Here is a 22,377-nt window from a genome sequence, read left to right as displayed (position 1 = left end):
GTGCATAACCTTTATTTTTAACTACCTTATGTAGATTATTATAAATAATATATATATTGTAGAGAAAATTTTAAAATTCATGGTAAACTTACGGAGCAACTACTTCAAGGGAAATAATTTTTAATTAATCTATGTAGCCTTGAATTTCAAATCTTCTTTGATCAAGCCAAAGAATTTTATTAGTTATTATTAATTCTTTGCTTCCAAGATTGAAATAATAAAAGGAGCATAATATTTTATACTATAGTCTTGAAAGTCTTATTTAAGCACGTCAAACAATCATAAAATTCTTGTTCTTTTGCTTTCTAGATTGTACGTAACAATAAAATGAGCATAATATATATATATATATATGGGTTTTTTTTAATTGAAAAAAAATAACAATTTCAAAAAAATTTCAAATTAAAAAGAAAAATAAGGATAAAATCAGATAAGAAAAATAAAATTTGATTTTCCATTACAATGATTTTTATTGAGAAGGATAAAATGATAATTACGTACATCTTGATGCACAGTAATTTCGCTAGACGATTTAGTCTTTTCTTTTAATTTAATTTAATGTTAATTATATGTGGATAAAAAAGTGTAAGCGTGTGCTCCTCTTCTCGGTCAACAATCAAAACTGTTTTCTTTCTTAAACTTTACGCAGCGTGGGCCCCTTTTCTTGGCTTCTTTCTCATATGATTTTTGTATTATAGCTATTTTTATTTTTATTATTATTTTAGAAAACTATCGAAAATAAAAATGGAGTTGCTGCTCAAAGTTTATTTGTGTGTTTTAAAAATATTTTAAAATTTATTTTTTGTTTTAAATTAATATTTTTTTTAAAAAAGATATATTATTTTGATATATTTTTAAGTGAAAAACACTTTAAAAAAAAATCACAACCACACTCTCAAACATACTAATAGTCTAATCAGATTCATAATCAATAAAGAAAGTTGTTTTAAATTATAATAAAAATTATTTTTCAAAGTATTATTTTTAAAAATATATTAAAATAATATATTTTTTATTTTAAAAAAATCATTTTTAATATCAGCACATCAAAACGGTCTACAAACATAGAAAAAAATCAATTTTAAACAAAAATAAATAAAATTTGATGAATCCCATTTAAAACATAATACCAAAATGAGCTTAAGCAACACTTGATTAATCAAATAGTTTTTTTGGATAATGATAATTTCGTTGGGCCACAGAATTAGGTAATTGAAGAACTTTTTACTAAATAATTAATTACTATGCTCTTATCCACACAATCCTTCATCACCATCCAATCCCCTCGGCGCTGTAAAACCTCTTTGATCTCATGCCCTTTTGTCATCTCCAAATATATGCTTTTATCCCCTTTCCTTTGTATTTTGTCGTTTGTGTCTTTGTCCACTGGCTTAAAGCCTTAAAGGGTGTTTAGTAATTCTACGCACCGTTTTTTTAAAAAATATTTTTTAAATAAATATATATTAATATAATTTTTTGAATCTTTTCAACACAACATGTTAAAATTATTAAAAAAATTAATTTGATATTTTTTTAAAATAAAAATAATTTATAAAACAATATCAATTATATCACCAGCAACTCCAAGAAGTTGGTTTAACTGCATTTATTTAGTAGGGACTTTGGGTTTTTTTCAAGTTTAAGAGTTTGTTTGGTATTGTGGTTGCGGATGCTTTTCAAATAGCTTTTCGTGTCGAAATGCATGTCAATGATGTTTTTTCATTTTTAAAAATCATTTTTGATATCAGCACTTCAAAACGATCCAAAAAGTACAAACCGCACTCAATTTTAGCAAACAAAAAATTCAAAATTTGATGAAACACAATTACAAACGCAATACCAAACAGTGTTTAAATCTCATTAGTATTAAATCTTTTAGGACCACGGGTTACTTAACCCACTATAGACTCATTTCATGCTACAGAGATTTTGAGGGTTTTTGAAAGTATAATAATACTTGTTTTTTAAAATGTTTTTTTTAATATATTAAAATAATATTTTTTTTATTTTAAAAAAATTATTTTTGACATCAGCATATTAAAATAATATATAAACACTAAAAATGTTAATTTTTTTTAAAATTTTTTTTTTCAAAAATACTTTTTAATCTAGGACATACAAGCAAGTTGTACAAGATTCTTGCATAAAAAAACATTTACTAATGTGGTGTTTGGGAATGTGATAGCGGTTGTTTTTTAAAGTGTTTTTCGTTTAAAAATAAATCAAAATAATATTTTTTTTTATTTTTAAAAAGTTATTTTTTATATTAAATAATATCAAAAAAATATTAATTTAAAAAAAATAAAAATCTGAACTTTTTTTTTAAATACTTTTAAAACATAAAAATTAATTTCTAAACCTACCCTAACACTGTATGATCCTAATGTCCTCATCATTTCTTTCTGTACATTTTGTGCGTTAAAGGACGCTCCTGATAGCACCAGGCCAAGCTCATAACAGGACACACGTGTCTATCCATCAAAATTGTGGATCAAAGTCAAGAGAAGTACAGGTTTAGTGTTTCTCGTTGTGGTAGGAAAATACTTTTAAAACATTTTAATTTTTTTTATTTTAAATTAATATATTTTTAATGTTTTTAAATTATTTTATATATGTCAAAAATTATTATTAAAAAATAAAAAAGATATTATTTTAATATATTTTATAATAAAAAACATTTTAAACACTAGGACACTTTCAATACTCTTAGGACCAGAACAAGGGTTTAAGGGTTTAGAAGACACGTGTCAGGTCTTATCAAAAAGGTTAAAAAATGATTCATGGGATTAAGCTCATCCTTTGAACCAGCCGCCATCTTTCCATTTGTGAGATGCTAAAGACAAAGTGAAAGAAACCAATCCCCACAGCTGGCTTACGGATCCCATCTATCTAACCTTTGCAACTGAATTTTCTCCTTTTTTTTGGAAAAAAATTGTTCTTCAAGCTCCTTGTAGTTTGTTCTAATCCCATTTTCCGCATGAGGACAAAGTCCCACCTCCATAAATGGGCACCCCTTCCTCCTCTCAAAAATTTCAATCTCCTTCCCTCTCTCTCCTAGTTTGTTTGCTCATCAGAGCCAAGCTTTGAGAGTTAGACCTCTAGCTAGCCTTCCCTTTTCCCTTCTCTTTAGACACTCCTCGGTTGCTCAACTGGGTATCGATCGATCCTTAGTTAAGCTCATCTTGTTTACGATTTTGGTCGGGCCATTGTTTAAATCTTAGATCATTAGCATGAAGAACCAACAATCAAGCTTGCCACCAGGGTTTAGGTTCCACCCCACAGACGAGGAGCTCATCCTCCATTACCTTAGGAAGAAGGTAGCATCCACACCCTTTCCTGTGTCTATCATTGCAGATGTTGATATCTACAAGTTTGATCCATGGGACTTACCAGGTTTCTATTCTATGCTATACCCTCTCTAGATATTATATACCATGTCAAAATCCAACTGAGGTATAATATAATTCGTCTATATATAAAACTAGTGGCTCGTGCTCTTGTTTGCTCTGCTTTACCATGTCATTGAAAGATACTAACCAGGGCTTGTTTGTGGTGTTGTTTCATGTCAGCCAAAGCTGCCTTGGGAGAGAAAGAGTGGTACTTTTTCAGTCCCAGAGATCGTAAGTACCCCAATGGAGCTAGGCCTAACAGAGCGGCTGCGTCTGGATATTGGAAGGCGACGGGGACAGACAAGGTCATAATGGCGTCAACAATCACCCCTGGAGGTGTAATACAAGGACAAGAGAACGTTGGTGTCAAAAAGGCTCTTGTCTTCTACAAGGGAAAGCCTCCGAAGGGAGTCAAGACTGATTGGATTATGCATGAGTATCGCCTAGCAGATACCCCCAGCTACAGCTACAACAAACCCATGAAGCCAAGAGATTCATCCATGAGGGTAGGCTTCATTAACAATTGTATGCCAACTTTTACTCTTATTAGCGTCTGCAAACAAGTAATATTAAGATATTTCTCAGAGCCATAGCTTTTGTGCTCCTAAAGTTCAAAAAATTGGTTGGTGACGAAGACAAGGTTAAGTTTTTTCTTTTTCCTTTTTTCTTCAACTCACTGTAGATGAAGTGAGCATAAATATAATATGCACCCACTTGGATCTGATGTATTAATTAGATCATAATTTATTAATTATGTCATTTAATTTCATTGACTTTAAACACGTATCATCTGTTTTAATACTTCCCTTTGGATAGAAAAATGGAGTTTGTTTTGAATTAATTGGTCCTAATTGCTTGCTTTTGTTTTTTCAGTTGGATGACTGGGTTCTTTGCCGGATTTACAAGAAAGCCCACGCTTTAACTTCATGTGCAAGAGCAGAAATGTCCAGTGAACATGAGCAGGAAGAAGAAGAGGAACATTTTGTCCCAGAAAACCCTTTACCAAGCTTGAAAGGTCCCATAAGCAACAAGAGCGCGCTCATGTCCCAGAAATCTTGCTCCTTCTCCAACTTATTAGATGCCATGGACTATTCCCTATTGAGCAGTTTACTAGCAGATACCCAGTTCAACCCAACAGGGTTTGAGTCAAATCCTGCACTGAATAGCACTGCTTCCCAACTGGACCAGCCTCCTTTCTTCAGTAACAGCAATATTGCAGGCGGCGGCGGCGGGGGCTGCTTTCTTCAAAAGTTACCTCAGTTGAGCGCCTCAGCGCCCAACAACGTGGACAACAAACTCAAGCGCCAGCTTTCACACATTGATGAGGACATGCTGCATCCATCAAAGAAGTTCATGAACTCTTGCAGTTTCACTAACACCAACAACATTAGTACCCAAACTGATCATAATGGTCAATACAACTTCCTAAGCCAGCCATTCTTGAACCAGCAATTCCTTCTGAGCCCACATCTTCAATTTCAAGGTTAAAATGAAAGGTTCTTAAAAGCAAATGGCGATTAAGTTAAATAAGAGACATTTATCTGAAAAAAAAAAAAACTACGGATTACCAACTAGGTAAGTGTATAAAAGGGATGGATCTGGGGGTGGGTCTGATTTTATGTGCTCTGCACAAATTGACAAACTACTTGCAATATGGTATCAAAAAGAAGATGCCCATTTGACAGTCAAGAGGAGTTTGACAAAGGAAAGGACACAAGGGGGGAGTTACAATTTGGAATCATACATGATTTTTGTAGAGAAAAATGTACAATTATTGCATTGTTGCCCAATTAAATGGATTGGTTTCTGGCTTGAAATATTATGCTACTTTTTATCATTTTCTTTGAATAAAGCCAATCTTCCTTCTGGAAATTCCTGTTCTTGACATCACCTCTTTTTCTTTTTTCTTTTTTCCTTTCCTATAATTAACTAGTTTTAATGAAATCAATTCCATAGGCAGTTTTAATGAAATATCTTCTTTCTCCGCGTATAATAACGCTTCAAACTTTAGTTTTGTATAAACTAAAAAAATTTACCCAGGCAATTCAATGACTCAATCAAAACTTAGAATCCGAACTTTAAACCGGCCCGCCACCAAACCAGGTGCTAAAATTAGGAGAGTACGAAGAGAGAATCTTTTAATTGCCGTCCAGCTTTTTTTCATGATCACCAAAAATGATATTTTAGGCATCTTTTAATCTATCTCCTTGGAGTGGACTTTGCCTTAAAAAAATAAAAAAAGATGCTAACGATCATAGTCTTGATAATAACATAAAATAATCTTAATATATGTATATTTGCTCCTATGTCTTATCTTCTTGGAGTTCATCGTTCTTGTGATGATCGTTTCATATATTTTTTCTTATTTAATATCAATGGCATGTGGTAGATTCCAAATTGCTCGTGTTCTAAGTACGGAAGATCACAAGAATATCCTCCCAAGTTTTTTTTTTTTTTTTTTTACAGCAATTTAGGCAAAGCAAGCTAGCAGACAACATGAAACATATTGAACACGTCGATCGATGATGCTTTGAATACAACGGCTAGGAAAAAAATAAAGCCTACCCAGATGCATTGAACTACTATAAAGTTTTAATGTGTAAAGTACCTCAACATTAATTTGATCGTGATGCATAGCTACATTCATCGACTCCACAATAATTATATTTATTGCACTTTAAAAATATATTTATATATTGCATAATTTTACTATAATTAAGTTTAGTATTTATTGTACTTCACAAATAATTACAGTATATAATTAATATTTTTTACTTGAGTTTTTTTTTTCTATACCTTGATACTAATTTTAATGATTTTATCTATAAGAAATTAAGTTGACAAAAATTCATTTTCAAAATAGTTGAGAGAGTGATTATTTTCTTTTTATAATGCGAGAGATGAGGGAGAAGTATATTATTATGTTTACAAGATATGCATTAATTTTGATAACACATGAAAGAAAATAAATTTGGTTAAATTTGAAATATAAAAGAGTGATAATTAACTAGAAAGTATAGGTCGGCAGCCACTATTTATATGAACAGTGAATCTCCTGTGCAATTTTTTTTTAATTTTCAAATTTCATTCACATCCTTTAACACTCTAATTATATGAAATTAAGCTCTATATTAAAATAAAAAAAAACACATGATTCAACATAAATTTAAAATAATTATATTTTAATTCAAAAGTTCATATTTTGTTTATTTTTCAATCATTAAGTTAAAGAAAAAAAAAGAAAATTGTCAAAAAATTATGAAAGAGATAGAAAATGGTTGGTTGTGATAATACCAACAATAAAAATGATTAAATTTAGTTTTAATGAGTTTTATTTGATGAAAAGGGTTTGATTGTGATAATTTTTTTAAGGTCTTAATACATTGGGCCACTTTGACCCATACATTTAGCCTGATCTTTAAAAAATATATAAATAACTTTAATATTAAATTTTTTATGAATATTTTTATTGTTTTTTTTTTAATTTCAACATTGGGTTTTGAAATTATTATATAAGAATTATACATGTGAATACTTAAAAGATCGGTGGTAACTTTTGTTTATTGTTTAGTTAGTCAAATAGTTTTTACTTTTTTGCTTGAGACTTCAAATATAATTGTATTTCAAATATTAGTTTTGTACAAACTAAAAAACATGCTTTTTTTAATTCATTAATATTTATTTTTTATTTATTTTTCATATAAAAATACAACTCACAACATTTTTAATTAAACATATATTTTTAAAATCTATTTTTTAAAATCATAAAAAAAAATTCTTAAACTTTAACAACAAAAATTACCACAATATCAAACATGTATTTAGTGTGTTTGGTAGCATTGCAGTTTTTGTAATAGTGATTTAAAAAAATAACTTAAAAAAAAGTTATAAATTTTAGTTTTTACCATAATTAAACCAATAAAAACTAAACAACTTTTAAAAACGACTCCAACCATTAATTTGTCTTTGACTTTGCGGTAATTATTGTGATTATAATTTGAAAAAACAGGTTTAAAATAAATTATAAATTATAATTATTTTTAAATTTAAAATTTGATGGGATGAAAAGTAGACTTAAATAATAAAAATTAAATAACTTTCAAAGTCGTGTATTGTGATAGGTCACGCCTTTCCTTCTCCTTGCCGACATTTTCATGCTTTCCTGTTTTACTCCCTTATTAGCAGTTTTGATATGTATTCACGTGTATATTATTCAATTTAAATATTTATTTATTTATTTATTTATTGATACTCATTTTCAACGCCTAGCTAGTGCCAGAACTTAAATCGATTTAAGTAGAGATTAATAATAGTAGAGATTATAAGATAAATACTTCAGTCAATGTTTTTAATCGATTAAATGTTTTAATAGCTTCTTTTTAGCGGGGTTTAAACCTTCTAATCTTTGTTTTTATTTTAGTTTTGTCAATTTTAAAATATTTTAATAAATTATTAATACAGACAGTTGAGTAAAATAATAAGCATTTTTTTGTCATATAAAATAAAATTAATAGTTTACTATTAATATTGCAAAACTAGCTAGAAGGTTGTTCAGAAAACAAAATACTCCATTTAAAAATAAATAAATTTAGAAGAAGGGAAACTAGAATTTCATGTTCTCAATGATTTTTCTTTACAATTTTTTTCATTTTTTTTCAAACAAAATACAGTTTTTTCCCTTTTATATACAAACACTTTTTAACCATGTAAAATATTATAATTATTCTTTTACATTTTTATATTTATTTAGTGCAATAAAGATTTTTTGAGTTAAAAATATAACTTTTTTATAAAAAATTTGTTTTGAATAAAATAAAACTAATATTTTACAATTAAATTATCAAGAATACAAAATATTAAGAAGATTATTATAAATTATAGTTCTAGCTTTTTTATGAAAATAGTTATAATCTTGATATATTTCTTATCAATGAAAAAATTCCTAGTTATTCACTCAATAAATGAACACATTTTATAATTTTTATTGGAAAAGATAAACTATAAAAAAGGAAAATAAAACTTAAAATAAAAATAATATGTTACTAAATAGACTCTATTTTTAGGTTGTAGGCGAAGTAATTTTTATAAGATTATATAGATATTTTAGGAAGAGTTTTCAAGAGATATTTGGGGTGAGAAAGGTTAAAAGTTTTTTTTATTAAACTTTGATCAAATTGATAAGGTTAATTATTTAATTTTCCTTCATTTTTGTCGCTTTCCTTAATTTCCCTTTCCTTCATCTTCTTCCAAACACAATACATGTAGTTGCCTTGTTTGAAGATATAAAAATATCATATAATCTAAACTAGATAAGTATTTAGTGTTTTATCTCGGTTTGACCTAATTTTTTTTCAATCATAAAAAAATTTCAAAGTCATACAAGTGTTTAAAAAAAGAAAAGAATTGGTTCATTAACTTGACCCGAGTTAATAAGCTTGTATAATTTTGATAATATGAATAAAAAAATAACTCCATCTACAGTAGACCCGAATCCATCTAGAATAGCATGCAAAATCTACGACCTAGTTGTGACATTAGGATAACTCCATCAAAAGAAAATTAAAAGCTCAATTATCAAACAAATTAAGAAAAAGCAATGAAAAAAAGATCATAGTGATCAAATTGAGTTAACCTATTAATTTCGCGACCAAGAGTATAGAATTGAGACAATCTCATGGAACGAAAAGCAAAAAAAAAATAACATAAAGATCAATTTCTAATAAAACAAATATTGAAATATGAGATTGGCAAAAAAAATCAATAAAAAACCTAAAAAAATAATGAGGTCAATCATTGTTAATATTCAAAACTCGTGACTCTAGTTATGAGCTCGGAACTAAACTCATTGAAGGTACATCACAAAAAAATAATAAAGTAAAATTTTCAATAACAAAACACCGAGGGATGATATTTGAAAAAAAAAGGCAATAAAAAGAGTAAAACATAAGAAAGAGAAATAAAAAGAAAGTAGATAAAATTTGACAAAAAACTAAATTAAAATCAAACATTGAGTATGGATGTTAATGATTATTTGCATGTCAGATTTTTTGATATCCATACCCTATATGTTACCTACCGAGTAAGAAATTTAGATATCAATAACTATTAATCAGATTTTGGGTGTGTGTGTATTATATTTGAAGAGGAAGAGAGAGAGAGAGAGAGAGAGTAATAAATTATGAAATTATAATTTTATCTCAATATTAAAATATGTTTATATATCATATCACATTAAAATAAAAATGTTCAACAAATATATTTATATAATATAAATATACATTTCATGTAAAGTTTGGGCGGATTTTGGGTCGATTTTGATAATATCTATACATTATCCATTATCTATTAAGTAAGGTAACCATAAAAAAAAATAAAAAAAAAATGTTTGGGTTGGTATCCATCGAGTTCGGATTTAAATGTCATACCTAATATTGAAGGATGAAATTATTTATCCATATAGATATCAATTATCCAACAATTGTTTATTATTAAATAAAAAATAAATTAGATATATATAAAATTGAAGTGTGTGCGTATCAAATTGTTAAACTATAAATTAATAAGTATTCTACGTATATGTATGTTTTATGTCAGTATATAAATATCTTATAAAAAATATAAATATACATTTTGGGTTAGGTTCGAATGGTTTTCGGGTATATTTTGATAATATTTACACCATATTCATTACTTATCGAGTAAGTTAACTATCCCAAAAACACCAACCCATGTGAGGCAAGGTTGCATCTATTAGGTTCGGATTAAATTGCAATCTCTAACATTGAGGGACGAAATCAAAAACAAGATTGAATTAGAAAAATGATAAAAATAAAATAAATAACACTGAAAAGAATAAGAACCAAGTTTAAAATAAAAAAACGAAATGAAATGAAATGATGAATGATGAAATTGCAAAAAAAATTATAAAAGATTAAAAAATCTAAGTAGATAGGAAATCAAAAAAATGAAAATCAAATTTGAAATAAAAAATGAATGAAATCAAATGATAGGGATGATATTAAAAAAAATACAAAAGATAAAAACCAAAATAGATGAGAAATCAAAAGAATAAGAACCAAATAAAATCAAATGATAGGGATGAAACTGGAATAAAAATCTACAAAAGATTAAAAAAAACAAAATAGCTGGAAATCAAAAGGATGAGGATCACATTGTATAAAAAGAGAAATAAAAGGAAGCTTGTGTACTTTAACAAAGAGAAGAATACAGAAAAGTGGGAAGTGAAAAAAAAAAAAGGTTCATGGGAGCCATATCATCCATCTTCCACCACCACTAGTGGCACCACTGGAAAGCTCTTAATATGTCCCTTCAAACACAGCCGTAGAACACGGTGTTTAACAGTCAAAGGAGCCTGCACACACCTTCTTAAGGGTGCAGGTTCTTCCCAATTGTTGGTGCGTGTGTTGCAGGATAAGGGGTTAAATGGAAGATGTTTTGCATACCAAGTAGTACCTTTTCTAACTTCTTTCCAACAATTCTACTATGTTTTTTTTAATCATTCTAGAGCTTAGGTTCAACTTTTTTCATAGAGAGCTTTCGAGTTTGTTTTCCTAGTACATGGATTGATAAATAATGCAACTAATAAAGATGATATTATTGAAATCCTGAGAAGATGATTGCATTCATTCAATCTATTTGTACTAAGTGACAAGCAATAATTGCTTAAGATAAATGATTAATTCTTGATAATAACAAAGTTTTTATCTGAATTAAATTCTAGGTGCTTCAATACTAAACATTTTATTTAATATATTTCTCCCTTTACATGCATGTCAATTGCTTTCTTTTAAAAGATTAATGTTTATTCTACATGCATGAATCTTTTTAATGATAGGATTGCATATATTGCAACAATTTATATTTATCTCAAATAATTAGTTAAACAAAATTAAACCTAAACAATTCCAATTGTTGTTGGTAATAATAACTTCACATGTTTGGTACACATGTAGGGAAATAAATATTTTTTTTTCTTTGATTTGAGAAAAGAAGGTGAGCTAATTTTTATAAGATTACATGGATAATTTATAGGAAGAGTTTTCAGGAGATAATAGGGGTAAGATACAAATCAAAAAATTCAATTTTTAAAAGTTTTTTTTATTAAAATCTTTTCGTCAAATTAACAAGGTTAATTATTTAATTTTCCTTCATTCTCCTCACTTTCCTTAACTTCCCTTTCATTTATCTTTTTGTAAATACAATACATGCAATGGCAAATTGAAAAAAAAATCAATTAAAAAAAAGACCTAAGAAAATAACTCAAGTTAACCTTCCAAACCAGTGACTTGGATCATAAGACTAACATAACCTTACAGAAAGCAAATTGAAATAAATTACAAAGCTTAATTTTCAATCAATTCAATGTTGAAGGATGAAATTAAAAAAAAAATCAGTTAAAAAAAGAACATAAAAGAATGAACCGAGTCAATCCACCAAACCTGTGACGTATGTCATAAGATCGAGATAACCTTATAAAAATAAAATAAGAAAAATGACCTGATTTAACTTGTCAACTTCGCAACCTGGATCATGAGACTGAGATAACCCCATAGAAAGCAAAAAAAAAAATGAAGCTTAATTCCCAAATGATATTGTCGAACTTAATGTTAAATGATGAAATTTAAAAAAGAAATCAATCTAAAAAAAATGACCTAAGTCAACCCACTAAACACTATTCTCGGGTCATGATGTCGTAATAACCTAATAAAAAACTGAAAACAAATCATAAAGCTGAATTACCAGTAAAATATAATATTAAATGATAAAATTGGAGGGGAGGCAATTAAGAAAAATAAAAATAAAAACCTGAGTCAATTGGATTAATTCGTCAAACTCACGATGAGGGTCATGAGACTAGGATAACCCAATAAAAAACAAATTCAATATTAAAGGACCCATGACTTGGTTCATGAGACTGGTATAATTTCATAGAAAAAAATAACCTGATTTAACTTGGGTTAACTTGCCAAAATCCGCGATCATGGTCTTATTCCCAAAGAAATAAAATCAAAACATATTATGAAGCTCAATTCTCAACTGATCTAATATTGAATTATGAAATTGAAAAATAATTCAATTAAAAAAAAGAACACAAAAAACGACTCAAGTCAATTCAGGTCAACCCAATAAACATAATTCCTAGGTCATAAGGTCAGGATAACCTAATATAAATCAAACTAAAATAAATCATGAAATCTAATTCTAAATCAACCTAATATTAAATGATAAAATCAGAAGGAAAAGTCATTTAAGAAAAAGAGAAAAAACTTGAGTAAATTAGGTTAACCAACTAAACCCATGACCTATATCATAAGAGGGAGACAATCTAATAAAAAGTAAATTCAATGTTAAAGGATGAAATTAAAAAAAAATACATTGATTGAAAAAAAGTCAATGAAGAAAAAAGAGAAAAAACTCGAGTCAACCGGGTTAATCCCTCAAACCCATGACCCATATCATGAGATTGTCACAACCCAATAAAAATAAAATCCAATATTCAAGGATGAAATTAAAAAAAAAACATGGATTGAAAGAAAAAGTTAATCAAGGAAAAAAAAAGAGTCAACTGGGTTAATCTACCAAACTTATGATCTGTGCATGAGAGTGGACAATGCAATGCTAAAGGATAATATTGAAAAAAAAAAGAGTATTGATTGAGAAAGAAAATTAAAAAGGTAAAAAAAATAATAAAAAATAAATAAAGCACTATTCCAAAGAATAATTGTACAAAGGCTTCTTTTGCACACATTTTTTACCACCACATAAAGGCAATGAAGCGGGTCTTTGGCTGAAAATGATGTACAAGTACAAGGAAAAAAATGGTGTGTCTTTTGGTCATTAATGCTCACGTGAGAGAAAGAAAATGGTCTTTAAAGTAGCCGTAAAAGTACTAGAAAAAAGAAGCAAAACAGATAAAAAAAACATGCGTGTATCATAAGGGAGAAGAAGGGGTTGTTTTCCACCTTCTAAATGACATTGTTTTGGCTCTATAACATTTCCTTTTAAACCATAATTGGTGTTACGCATGGTTTCATTTAATATCTCTCTCTATTTTTTTTCTTTTCTTTGTTTTCAATCTAGTCCCTATACTTCTAATTTATGCAATCTTGGTCACTTTGGGTTGATTTTACAAGACTTCTTCAAATTAAGCCCATAAGTATATGATTGGAATAACTTCATAGAAATGAAAGTGAAAAAAAAAACACGACGACTAATTCCTAATAAATCAAACGTTAAAAGATGAGATTCGAAAAAAAATCAAATTTAATAAAGAATCTAAGAAAAATGACCGAAGTCAACCCTTGTTAATATTCAAAACTCGTGACCCTGGTTAGAAGCTCGAGACTAACCTATAGAAGGAAAACCCTAAAATAATGAAGTGAAATTCTTAATCATAAAATAATGAGGGATGAAGTTGAAGGAAAAAAAAACAATAAAGAAAGGGTAAAAAAAATAAATAGTAATAAAAAGAAAAGGGAATGAATTTGACATAAAAATAAATCAAAATCAAATATTGAGAGATGAAATTGAAAACAAAATTCAATTAGAAAAAAGATAAAAGAAAGAAAGGGATGAAATTAAGAATAAAATCCAATTAGAAAAATGATAAAAAAAAATAACAATTAAAAGAATGAAGATCAAATTTGATATAAAAATTAAATGAAATCAAATGATGAGGGATGAAATTGAAGAATAAAATTAATTTACAAAAGATAAAAAAATAATAAGTAACTCAAAAAAAAAATAAGGACCAAATTGTATACAAAAAACAAACGAAAAGAAACTTTTGTATTTTACCAAGGATAAGAGAGAGAAAAGGAAGAGGAGAAGAAAAAAGTCTATTGGAGCAACATTGTTGGACCGTCGTCGACACCCCCCAGCAACTGGTAAGATCTCAATGCACCACTCCTAACACCATTGTAAAGGGTAGTGTTTAACCGTTGAAGGCTCCTCCAAGTATTGCTTGAAAGGTGTAGTCTTTTCTCACTCGTTAGCTTGTGCGCTATATGCGCCAACCACCTTTTCCTTTAACATATATGTTATATATGTTAAAAGATTCAATTATCGTTAAATCTATTTGATAATTATAAAAAGTCATATTAAAATGACACACCTGAACACATGTTCAAGAGAATAAAATTTCAAAGGTAGTTAAATAATTATATTGTGCATGAAAAGATGAAAAGTAAAAAAAAAACCTTTTCAACCTCTAATTTTTTATTTTATTTTAAGAGTAAATTAGTAATTCTATTATGCAACAAAAATGTTAAGAAACATATTTTCCCCATTTAACTTGGTAATGCTAATTGAACCTTATAAAAAGACCATTTTGCCTCTTGATTTGTGCTTCCTTCACTTGTATTGTGAAAGGCAAAAACGTCATTACATCATACAATCCATAGTGCAATGAATCTGGATATACTTAGTGTTTTATTGATGACCCTTACTTTTTTTACTAAATCATTGCCTTGTGTTATGTTAATGGTTAGGTCAAATTTTTTTTTAATGTAAGAAACAATATCTAGGTATTGCTATTTTTTTTCTAGAAAGAAAAATTTAAACTATGTAGGAATTGATCTAATGTGACTCGATTGTCATGACGGGCCCAAAGGCAATATGGTGATCAATGAAAATGTAGTTTAAGTCAAAATAAATATTTATGATGAGATTTTTTTAATAAATATTAAGATGACAATATATTACATCGATTCGAATCAATTTAGGTTAACTTACCAATCTGCATACTAAGTCATGAGATCATGATAACGGTATATAAAGCAAATCAAAATAAATTACGAAACTTAATTTTTAATAAATCCAATATTAAAGGATGAAACTGAAAAAAATAAATTAAAAAAGATAAAAAAAATTAACCCGGGTTAATCTATCAAACCCACAACTCGATTCATGAGACTAGGATAACCCAATAAAAAAATTTAAAATAAACTATATAGTTCAATTCTCAATTAACCTAGTGTTAAAGATGAAATTAAAAAAAATAATTACAAAATGACACAAATAAATTACTCGAGTCAATTTAAGGTTAATGTACAAAACTCATGACTCGAATAACGAGATGGAGATAACCTTATAAAAAGCATACCGAAAACATGTCACAAAACCTAATTTTCAATCAATCCAATATTAAAAAAAAATTTGAAATTTTTTTTTTTTAAAAAAAACTAAAGTCAATCAAGTTAATTTATTAACTTGTGATTGTGGTAATGAGCTTAAGATAATTTTGTAAAAAATAAATTCAAAAAATTATAAAATTCAATATCTAATAAATTTAATATTAAAAATAAAAATAAATAAATTAAAAAAAAATAAAGAAAGAAAGTAAAGATTAAAAACATTATTATCGTAAATAGTTTTGAAATGAGCATTATATTAAAAACTCTTTTTTCCTTAATTTTTTTAATAATTAATAATAATTTTAGAAAAGAAGTGCTCGGTGATCCAAAAAAAAAAAAAAATTCTTTCAATGTGGTCCCCACGACAAGGCAACTTAGACAAGCACTAATTGGTGGTGGCACATAATCCACTCCCGTGTGTAAAAATATCTTTAAGAATATCTGATAACGTATTAATAGTAATGTTTAATTTTTAAATTATTTTTTATTTAAAAATATATTAAAATAATATATATATTTTAATTTTTTTATATTAACATCACGTCAATTTTAAAATATAAAATAAAATTAATTTTAAATAAAAAAATCAGATTTTAGCAAGCGGAACATCATCTCTAAATGAATTTTTTTTAGAAGTGTTTAAAAATATAGTAATAATTATTTTTTAAAATATTTTTATTTAAAAATATATTAAAATAATATATTTTTTTAAAATTAATACTAATTTATAAAAATATTTAAAAATAAAAATAATTAATTTGTTTTTTACATATAATTTTATATTGCAAAAACAAAGATACCGTGGTACTGCCACGCGCAAACTGTATCACCGATCATTATTAATCGAACACAATTCTCCTCATCATCTCTCCCCAACATTAATCAAGATCACCGGAAACACCCATGGAATTCCCTCCCGGCCACCACTCTCGCACTCATCACCACCGAAGAAACGATGATGAAGAAGAGAGAAGAGAGAATTACCCGCCACCAGACACTACCCCACCACCACCATCTTTCCACCAACCACCACCTCCCTCCTCACACTACTATCAAGAACCTCCACAACCACCATCTTTCCACCAACCACCACCTCCCTCCTCACACTACTATCAAGAACCTCCACAACCACCATCTTTCCACCAACCACCACCTCCCTCTTCACACTACTATCAAGAACCTCCACAACCACCAAGACCATATTTTCAAGAAGCTACCTATGCACCTTCACCACCACCTCCATTTCAAGAAACTCAAGTCATTCGCACATCTCATCATTATCCACCACCACCAACACAGGTGAATCATGTTTCTCATGAAAAAACTGAAACCCATCAGTCTTTTAAGCCGCATATGCCATCTTCCATTCACCAGCAAACTCATCAATCTGGCTCTGCTTCTGGGCTTGACCTTTATAATAAACCTAGCTTCAAGGTTTACAGCAAAGCTGAACCTGATTTTCACCTCACTATTAGGGACGGAAGAGTGATTCTTTCTCGGTCAAATCCTTCTGATGAATTCCAAGTATGTAAAAATCAAAACTTTCCTTTCTCTCAAACTCAATTTGTCTATAAAAATTACCTTCCTTTGCACATTTTTGCTTCTATTTCATGAAGTTTTGTTTTTTAAATTCACATTATTATAATCTGGGTTTGTCTTTTTATGTGCTTTGTTTTTTGGTTGGTTTGGTTACAATTTAGTATTTAATCTGATCATTGTTTTGTAATTCAAATTCCATAAGCATGAAAAGATCACATTTTTTTGTCCTTGTCTTTGGTTATTTGTTTAATGTTTACAATCATATGATCCTTGTGCAGACTGATCATTTTAGTTGTTTAGACCTGCTTGCTTTAGTTTTTCATTATTCCAGGGTTTTGGAGTAGTTGTGCTTGATTTGTGCTGGTTGTTGTTGTTGTTATAGAACTGGTTTAAAGATGAGAAGTACAGCACAAGAGTGAAGGATTCGGAGGGATGTCCTGCCTTTGCTTTGGTAAACAAGGCCACTGGTCAGGCCATAAAGCATTCCATTGGAGAGGCAAACCCTGTAAGAAATTCTCTGAGATCATGAACTTGTTGAAATTTTGTTCTTCTATGTCTTTCATTTTCATATCTCATGGCCTTGACCTTTAGTTGCGGAAAACATGACCTTGTAAAGCGTCATCTTTTGACAGATTTTGTTTCAATTCATTTTATGTATGCATTTGTGTATTCTCGTTTTCCTCGATACTGAGTCTAAATAGCCCATACGTTTTGGAAACATAGAAGGTGCTCTTATGAGCTTGACTCAACATTGTATAAGCATCTTTTAAACCTGATCAAGGTAATTAGGGACTGAAATGTGAACAAGAGTTACTTTTAATGATTTAATACATTGTCCAAAACTCTATTAAGGCCCAAATCCTGTTTTGGTGACATTTATCACAGAAACATAATGTGGTAAGATTGGATTGAACAACAGAGTAGAATTTCTTCATTTATTGTCCTGCAGATTATTCAAAACATGTTTAGCACGTATGTTTTGGGTTTTGATGCAGCAAACCTTCAAATCTCCCTTTTCATTTTATCCAAGCTACTCATCCTAGACAAGAACTGGTGTCACAAATTATGAAGTATTTAGCATTTACGTTATGTTTTTTTCTTTTTATTGAGAAAGAACCAGTATGCTTCCCACATTTCACAGCCTGGAATCTATTGAGGGGAGTGTATGTGTAAACACAGTAATGACCAGGCCACTTGCTAACTATTGTCAATGGCTTTGTTGCTCCTCTCCTTCTCAATCTACCCAAATATCATTTTAAGGCTTCTAATATACAACTCTTATTGCCTATCACTTGATTGTTCTATACCAGCTTTCAACTTGTGGGCATGCATGCAGGTGTACCATGGTACCATAGAGAAAATTGAGCTTACTACCATAGAAACATTTTAAATCAGCTTGAACTTGATTTTCTTTCTTATACTTGACAAATAAAACTTCTCTACTTAGAGACTCTTGTAAGGTTGTTAATGAAATAAATTATAATTTTCCTTCAAAATATTCGTTTAGGGTGCCCGTGGTGTAGGATATATCCTGTAGTGAAATATGTTGTGTCCTTGCTTTTGGTGGGCATAAGTTGACAAATAAACAATTGAGCGCAGCGCTTTGATAGCTAAGAGGAAGTCCTCATGAAAGCCTATTCCTTTACTTTTTCCCTCTTGAGCAAAAAATGTTATGCCTTCAACAATGTCAAACCTGTCCCGAAATTATGTTTCTGCAGGTGCAGCTGATTCCATACAATCCAGATGTTCTTGATCAGTCTATCCTATGGACCCAAAGCAAGGACTTGGGTGATGGTTTTAGAGCTTTAAGGATGGTTAACAATACCCACCTGAATGTTGATGCTTTTCATGGTGATAAGAAATCTGGTGGGGTTCATGATGGTACCACTATTGTGCTCTGGAAATGGAACAAAGGTGATAACCAACGATGGAAGATCATTCCAGCTCAGTACTGTAAGTTTCTAAACAAGCAAAACCCAAGGATTTACAATTCTTATTTAAGATTTACTATCTCTTTGTTTTTCATCATGCAAACATCATATAAAAACACAAATCCAATGATTTCATTTGATGAAAAAGAAGTCCAAGATTAAGCATATAGGCCTTCATGCTTTTACTGATGTTCTTGCTGTTGATCGTTATGCAGGAAATTATGTGTGATGGCGTTGCCATTTCTGGAAGCTATATTGTATTTGCTGAACCTTGAATAAATTCTCGGGAGAATTGGTTTTTGTTCGTTTTGAGAATGTTTTGTGCTTTGCGTGCGTGCTTTTTGGTGTGAAAACTGTGGCAAACACTCTTTTAGCCCTGTCTCTATGTATGCTATTATTTATTATCGTTAATAATGCCATGTTGTGTAATCAATCAAAACATATATCACAGAATTTGCACGGATAAAACCTACTGCATATATTACCAAACTGTAAGGTTTCCTCCTGAAGTTTCCTCCACATGTTTTTTGGTGTTGTATGCTCCTGAAGTTTCCTCCACATGTTTCACTTTCAGCTCTTCTTTAGCTCAAGGCAACATATAAAGACGGTAAGGTTCTAAACCTAAAGGAAGTGAGTCTACCAGCTTGTCAGATCTTCAGGCCTTCATGCATTTAGATTTAATATATAGCTGAATTTAATAATGTTGGGTATGATATATTATCATACCAACATCTACTTAGACACAATGCGTGTTTGAATACAAGGATGCATGTATTTGGGCTTAAAGCATTCATAAACGCAAGAATGTTGGGTTGATATATTGTTAGACTTATATGCATGTAGGTTCAACGCATGACAAAATTCATGATGTTGGGTTTGGTATCTTATCAGATTTACATGTACTTAGACTAAGTGTGTAGCTGTTCTTAAGAACATTGAGTTCGACATCTCATCTGATATATTAGCTGAATCTAAGGACGGTAAGTAAGGTTAGATTCATTATATCAAGTCTAAATATATTAAGTGATTATCTTGTCTTTAAACCTTTTAAGCAAAAATAACATTTATAATCATCCATAACAAACGTATAACTCTAACATAAAAACAAAATCAATAAGAGCACTCGAACAGAGAGAAAAAAGAGTTATAAACCACATACTTCGTATCTAACTACTAAGTACAACATATCAATGGGCTTATGAGAAGAGCGTAGCTTAATGTAGGAAATTTCGCATACACGCACAAACTACATGTAATGAAAATATCTTACCCCTACAAGATTATATATCTATATATTATATGTACAATATTTATATTATGTTTATAACGTAAACTATATATAAAAGCTTGGCATCATAAATATCTTTTTTCTTTAAATCAATAATATTATAGAGATTGTAAGTGAAAAAAAAATAAAAAAAATGGTTTAAATAACTATCTAAACATTTGTTTCAATTAAAAAAAAATTATATATTATATATGTAATATAATGAAAATGTAAATATAATGTAAAAATTATAAATATAAAATTATATATATATATTTTTAATCTAAAGGCACAATTAAATGCTACCTGCATTTTCAGCCTAACATTGCGAGACACATACACGTGATAAGAAATCAGTGTACCTTCTACTTTCTATGCAGTGAAAACTTCTTTTTAATTTAACCTTTTCTATTCGTTAATTATTTATTTCTATACATTCTCTCCAATTAACTCAATAAATAAATAATTATTTATTTCTATATCAATATTAATTATGCGCTAAGAAGTGATATCATTAAGTACTTTTCATTTATGATATCACCTTTTATTTCCTCGATTTTTTTAAAAAATATTATCATTAATATATTTTGTAAGATAATTATTTGGTGATATAAATCTTATATAAATATGAAAGTCATCTCTTATTAGCGTGCATATTTTATGTTGAAACTTGATAGAAATTAAGGCACCGTTTGGGAACGCGGCTGCGGCCGTGTTCCCAAAAAATTTGAAAATTTTTTGTTTTTTTTTTTTGCTAAAATTTAATATGGTTTGTACGTTTTGGATCGTTTTGATGTGTTGATGTCAAAAATGATTTTTAAAAAATAAAAAAACATCGTTGGCATGCATTTTGGCACGAAAAGTTATTTGAAAAGCACCCGCAACCACATTGCCAAACAAGCTCTAACTATTGAGTTAATTGAATAAATTCGAAGAACAAGGGTTAATAGTATAAAATTTAAGAACATAAATTCAAAGAACATACAAATTAATTGATTAAATTAAAAGTAGATAAATGATTAATTGACACAAAAACAAGGATAAATTTAAAAATTTTCCCTATCATAACGTTTCATTCTTTCATTAATGAAATTAAAAGATATCATACTTTTACTATAGTTTTTCTGTTCATTCTTTAACAAGTAATTAAGTTGCTGGGGAAACTCTATTCCTCCACATTCATGAATATTGTGAATTATAACAGTAAGGGTGTGGAGTGTTTTGTAAAAAAATAAAATAAAATTGCATTTCGATCTAGGATTTTTTTTTGCTTTGGTTATGATTTTTTATTTATATAAGCCTTTATGTTATATGTTTATTATAATTTAGAGCTGATTTTTATTTTTATTTTTATTTTTATTTTTATTTTTATTTTTATTTTTATTTTTATTTTTATTTTATACGGTTATAATGGTATTAGAAAAATATTTTAGCATTAAGTTGAAATTGAAAAGATATCCCAGCATTATGGTGTGGTCTATTTATTTAAAAAAATTTAGTCAAATAAAAATAGTTTTTTAAAAAACCAAGTTATTAAATTTTGTGGAGTCAATGATTCGATTTGCAAGTTTGACGTGGTAATTCAAGTTGCCCCGATTCATAAGTTTGGTAGGGTATTTTTTTTTAATTGAACTTGATTTTGTGACTGTATATTTTTTATCAAGTAATTAAAAAATAGTTTTAAAAAAACTGTGTAATTAAATTTTAGAAAGTCCATAGACATGTTCATGAGTTTGGCGGGTTTAACTTTTTTTTGAAAAAAATTATTTTTTTTTCAATTTAATCCTTCGACATTAGGCTAATTGGGAATTGAATTTAATAATTTTTCACTTCACTTTCTATGAGGTTATTGTAATCTCAAAAAAAATCTCGGTATTGGATTAGTGCTCGATTTTGTAATCTTTTATTTTTATCATCATATTGTTAAATAAACAATAGTTTTAAAAACACAAGTTATTAGCCTTAATGGAGTCTATGACTTGGTTTATGGGTTTTTGACGTGTTGATCTAGGTTACCCGATTCATAAGTTTGACGGATTTACCCATCAAATTCGATGTTTTTTTTTTAAGTTTTTTATCATTTAATTTTTTTAATT

The 22,377-nt window shown here is 28.7% G+C and overlaps 2 protein-coding genes across 2 annotated transcripts; both read left to right on the top strand.

Annotated features, from left to right (window-relative positions):
* Window positions 1-2,858: 2,858 nt before the first annotated feature.
* LOC133668047 (NAC transcription factor 47-like) lies at window positions 2,859-5,261 on the top strand. The gene is made up of 3 exons (XM_062087789.1): window positions 2,859-3,393; window positions 3,570-3,895; window positions 4,263-5,261. The coding sequence occupies exons 1-3, from the start codon at window positions 3,231-3,233 to the stop codon at window positions 4,875-4,877; spliced, it is 1,104 nt and encodes a 367-aa protein (XP_061943773.1). The 5' UTR covers window positions 2,859-3,230; the 3' UTR covers window positions 4,878-5,261.
* An 11,088-nt stretch (window positions 5,262-16,349) lies between these two features.
* LOC133668523 (ricin B-like lectin R40G3) lies at window positions 16,350-19,503 on the top strand. Its single transcript, XM_062088428.1, has 4 exons — window positions 16,350-17,068; window positions 17,466-17,588; window positions 18,802-19,036; window positions 19,230-19,503. Coding segments are annotated over exons 1-4 (981 nt in total). The 5' UTR covers window positions 16,350-16,447; the 3' UTR covers window positions 19,232-19,503.
* The last annotated feature ends 2,874 nt before the right edge of the window (window positions 19,504-22,377 follow it).

The sequence above is a fragment of the Populus nigra genome, chromosome 11, assembly GCF_951802175.1.
Source record: "Populus nigra chromosome 11, ddPopNigr1.1, whole genome shotgun sequence".
Lineage (NCBI taxonomy): Eukaryota > Viridiplantae > Streptophyta > Magnoliopsida > Malpighiales > Salicaceae > Populus > Populus nigra.
Note: the sequence above shows the minus strand (reverse complement) of the source record. Positions and strands in the feature narration are given on the sequence as shown.